This window comes from Sinocyclocheilus anshuiensis, unplaced genomic scaffold (assembly GCF_001515605.1).
Source record: "Sinocyclocheilus anshuiensis isolate Anshui unplaced genomic scaffold, SAMN03320099.WGS_v1.1 scaffold92, whole genome shotgun sequence".
Classification (NCBI taxonomy): domain Eukaryota; kingdom Metazoa; phylum Chordata; class Actinopteri; order Cypriniformes; family Cyprinidae; genus Sinocyclocheilus; species Sinocyclocheilus anshuiensis.
Window position 1 is genome coordinate 122,730 of NW_015555718.1, and position 5,098 is coordinate 127,827.

Sequence of the window (5,098 nt, forward strand, 5' to 3'; positions counted from 1 at the left end):
CTCTCTCTCTCTCTCTCTCTCTCTCACACACACACACACACACAGATCAGTATTAACAGTTAGTTATTTCACGGGGAGTTTGATCACATTACAGTCAAGACACAATAACATTTCATCAGGTTTCTTCAGTTTTCAAGCCTCACGCAAAGGCACACTTTGTGAAGTTTGTGTGATTTAAGACTGTAAAACACTACATGACTTTGAAAATCAGAACAGATTTGAACCCTTGTGCTGCTGGAAATCCTTCACCTAATTCTGTGTTCTCAGTCAAAAGTAATCGTTTGTAAATCTGTCATTATTCTATATTATCACCAAATCTTGGATTTAATCTTTTTATCAACTTGTTTTCTGTCAACCAGCACAGGTTTTGTGTTTATTTAGGAACAAATTTTGAGTGACAATTTTTTTTAATTAATTAAAATAAATAAAAAACATTTGTGCATAATTTTGGCTCAGAAACTGAGGTGCATAAGCTCACATTAATGTTCAATCAAAACAAACCCTGTGCTAATTGAAAGAAAACAAGGTGACACAAAGACTGATCCAAGATTTGGTGATAATAGCATAACAAGACATTTATAAACAATGTTTTGTAGTCAGGCCATTTTTTGAGTGTAACAAAAAAAACTTTGTGAATTTGTTCTGTCCTGTGTGAGCAGGAGTCAGTAAACCTTAGTCCAATGCTTTAATATTCACTAGCATTTTCAGGGAAACAGAAAAGAAAATCCTCTCTGGTTCAGAATGAGGGTTAAAACACTAGACATCAGACACTTGCCATAGTAAATGATTTCAGATTCAATTGGGGCATCAGACACTAAACGACTGAGGATCTCACAGACAGACTTCTGATTCACTACAAAAATTACAATTGAACATGTGATATAAAATTGGCTCAAAATAGCTAACCCTAGTGCTGTACAAAATCACACGGTCAAAAAAAGAAAAACACATACAAAAAAACATGCTCAACGTTTAAAAGCTAAAGAAAACAAGTGGGTTTCCAGAAGAGAAACTGCTGAAGATGGAGCACACTGAGGTGCGCTGGCAGACCGTTCTCTGTGTTTCAGGCTTGTGCAGGGACCCATCAGTAGGCTTTCATTACCAATCTTACATCTCTGCCAGGGCTAGAAGTATGCAGCAATTCCAATAAGTAACGTGGGGCAAGGTTGTGTAAACATTTAAATACAAAAAGGAGAATTTTAAAATTGATCCTAAAGTGAACTCGGAGCCAATGAAGAGCTCGCAAACAAGGAGTGGATCAAACTCGACCTTTCTTAAGAAATTTGGCTGCAGCATTTTGTCCCAATTGTAAGCGAGCAACCTGGGACTTCGAGATGCCACAGTACAAAGAATCACACCAGTCCAGTCGAGAGGTTATAAACACGTGAACAGCTATCTCAAGAGATGTTTCATGCAGAAAATGTTTTATTTTAGGGTTAGGAGGCAGAACAACAACAGAGGAAACATGTTTATCTAAAGTAAAGCTAAAAATCAGTGTGTCCATCATATACTGCGTGATCTTCTGTCAAATCTGAGCGACCGACATCCGCAGACTGACCCTGACTTCCAGCAGCTAGTGTCAGCAGATCAGGACAAAAGTCATGTAGTGTCTTCCAGCCTTTAGCGTGATCTGCAGAGGCTGAAGAAGCCTGAAGATGAGTGTCTCAGTGACGGAGAGCCGTCTGGTTTGGGTTCAGCGTGAGCCGCTGAGCATTCAGAGCTGGATCAAGTCAAAGCAAAGCTCAGACTAGAAGCAAATGTTTTATATGAAGGTCGTCAGAATAAAGTGGGTCTGTGGAGTTTCCCGTCTGCAGCGCCGCCGCACTTAACACTGTAGATAACCAGGACTTTATAGCAGCGCTACTGACAGACATGAACACACTGCTGCTGCGACACAGACGTCTGCACAGGAACAAGATCTTCATGTGTTTCTGCTTTCACAGACGCCGCTGAATCTCCCACAGCCCGATCCGTCTGGAGCATCGATCAGAACACGCTTCTGTACTGATCGTTCAGATCTTCAGCTGCTTTCATTGGTTTACTGTTAGTTTAATGCATCCATATGTGGCAGCGGATCAGAAACAAATACGTCTGTTCTCTGGGAGCGAGTGAATGCTCAGCAGAGCTGTCAGAGGTCAGCAGAAATCTTCTTCAGGTGATTCATCACAGTCACTTCGGGTTTGTTCATGTGATGTCGGCGCTGAAGAGCGTTTGACTCCAGGGACTGGCATCGAGGTCAAAACAAGCACGGGCTCCTGACACGACATGAGTTGAATGCTCTATTTGGGCCCCCGGAGAGAGCGACGACGAACACGCGAGCTTCAGTCATTAGCGCGGGGCTGAAGGCACAAGTTTAAGGTTCCTGTGAAAACGAGCCGGCCAACAGGTGGGTCTCGTCCCATCACAAATCCTCCAGCAGTTAACCTTTAGCTTTCACAACCTTTGCTCAATAGAAGCCCATTAAGGTCACGTCCACTGAGAGATCAGCCAAATCCATCACGCTTCATTCGTGAAGATGCTGCTGGAGCCTCTAGAGCACATTAAGAATATCAAGCTGTGTGTGTGTGTGTGAATATAACACTCACAGACGCTCGTGCCGGAGCATTATGGTCCTTTAAGATGAAGTGCTTTGATTGGTCATCAGATGCAGGAATGGAGAAACTTTAACACTTTATATATAATGCATTACAAAAGAATTTCAATGCATTAATTGTGCTTTGTAATGCACCTTATCATGCATTATATGATTTCATGAATAATCGCAACCACAGTTAAAATACAATACTTATATCGTCACATCTTTAGAAAGTATAATGCATTAAAGCACAACCAATTTCAACAAGAAATGTGCAAATATTATAATGCATTTTAGCTTTGCTTACAATTATGAAAAAATTCATTACTACGTACATCATGAATATCTATAGAATGCATTATACAGTACATAAAGGCTTCAAAGAAAACTTTCATCTTTAATCAGAATAATACTGCAAAAGCGCCAAACTCAGGATGTCTAAAACTGTGGATTAATAAAGAAATATTTTTCATTTTGGAGAAATAAATGTTCATTTAAAAATATTTTTTTATTTAATCACGTCTTCTCAAATTTGTCTTCAGGAAACAGTTCTCAATGTGCTTTTTATATCACACACACAACACTTCACACGGTACATTTAAGCAGACAATAAGCAAAATTATCGTCAGTTTTATTGTTCAGGAAGTTCAAGATCCCACTAAAAACGCATTTACAAGTCGAGTAAGTCGTGGAAAAGATTGATCCAGCATGCAGGAATCACGTCTGCAGCTCAGTGTCGGTTCCTTCACACACCAGCAGCCCAACACGATTCAAAGCGCCTCAGAACCCCAGCATTTACACTAATCCAGAGAAGTACTTGGCCACTCAGAACATACACGATAGTCTCTTCCTCTCGTTCACTACATAGACAACATGACTATATTAGCACGTGTCTGTTAGACCATGACAGCATCACAGAGACATCACTAAACCATCACCTCTTTCTTCTCCTGACCATCCGTCTGCATGAGCTACAGATCCGCACGAAAACACATTTGATCCAAACAAAGACTTCAGCTTCACCTGGTTTCATTTTGAGACCGTTTATTCAAATCATGGTTTATAATGAGGGAAAACGATTGAGGACGGTTGAATTTTCTGATGCGGTACATTTGCACAATCTTCATTATGACAGTTCAATGTCAGATATTCAGACACAATCGCAAATAAAACGCTTCAAATCCATCTGGACCAGAGGCCTTTAAAACCCAAAAGACTTTGAGCACTTTGATTCCAGACCTTCTGACGCTCTGAACAATAAATCAGGCACTGGACGAGACGCAGGACTCAAATAAAGGCCATGGTCACCCGGCAGACTCACGAATACTGACGTCTACATGAGCTTCACCTCAGTAACTATCAATATTCTGCAGATCAGTAAAGATTCAGATGAAATATAAAGCGATGCTAAAAAACTGCAGTAATGGATAATTTTTAATACATCTCTGGCAATCCAGACTGTGTGTGAAAGATGTGAACCTGGAGAAACTCAACATGATTCGGCTGCGTTTGTTGGAAAACACCAGAGGCAGGTTATTTGATCGGTGTTGATTCGCTCCGATGTCAAACATCTTTCGGTGTGACCTTATGAAAAGCTTACAACATCATTACCACTCTTTGAACTCTAAGACAGTCTGAAGACAGAGAGTATTTACTGTCAGCCAGCAGATCTGCTGAATGTGATTTAACAGGACAACGCATGCAGAGGGAATATCTCCATTTCTATTGATTGTTGAGTCAGGTTTTATTGTCAGAAGCACTGTGGGTAAACAGAAAACCAGTCGAGTTAGAAGAAGAGGAACTCAAGACACGTCTCCTCTTCTCGGAACATCATCTCTGCGTTCGATATGTAAGAGCACGTGTGTAACCCTAACAGAGTCTTGCATATAAACCCGACGGAGCGATCTGAACACACAAGCAGAGAACTGACAGATTACAGGCTGAATGATCTTCATTTCACTCCAAAACCTCATTAAAACACTGTAACACTGATGAATAATTGGACTGATTTAAGAGTGTGAACGTCTGTTTCTCCTCAGCAGGAATCAAGTTCAACAGTGGCAAAATCAGACTAGCAAAGCGCTGCTCGTCCGCGCCAAAGCCCGGCAGGGAAAGACCTCTCCAATCGAGAAGCTTCAATCCGGATCATCTGTGGAGCGGGACGTCCTGAAAGAGTTCTGGCGCTGGTTCTGACGCGCCGTCAGCCGTGGGAGGAGAATATGGGCCGGCTGATGTTACTGTTGGTGGTCATGGCTGTCAGCTCCCACCTGAAGAACAGAGAAACAGATTCATCAGAAGATCTCAGAAGCTCTTCAGACTATCAGTCAGAGCCACAGGACGTCAGATCACTGCTGAAACGAGTCAGAGACAGAGACACACACACACACACACACTCTCACCACATACACACACACACACATACTCTCTCTCACACACACTCTCTCTCTCACACACACACATTTACATTTCACGAGTTCACACTTACATATAATGAACAGAGTAAAGGTTATGCGTATTTGGCGT

General features: G+C 41.5%; 1 protein-coding gene across 2 annotated transcripts in view; it reads right to left on the reverse strand.

Moving 5' to 3' along the window:
• Window positions 1–3,064: 3,064 nt before the first annotated feature.
• LOC107672343 (kelch domain-containing protein 3-like) overlaps window positions 3,065–5,098 on the reverse strand; it is a 22,647-nt gene continuing 20,613 nt past the window's right edge. For both annotated transcript variants that reach the window (XM_016465489.1, XM_016465490.1), the window contains exon 11: window positions 3,065–4,842. In XM_016465489.1, the coding sequence (XP_016320975.1) occupies window positions 4,776–4,842 (67 nt within the window). In that variant the 3' untranslated portion in view covers window positions 3,065–4,775. The remainder of the gene's footprint in view (window positions 4,843–5,098) is intronic.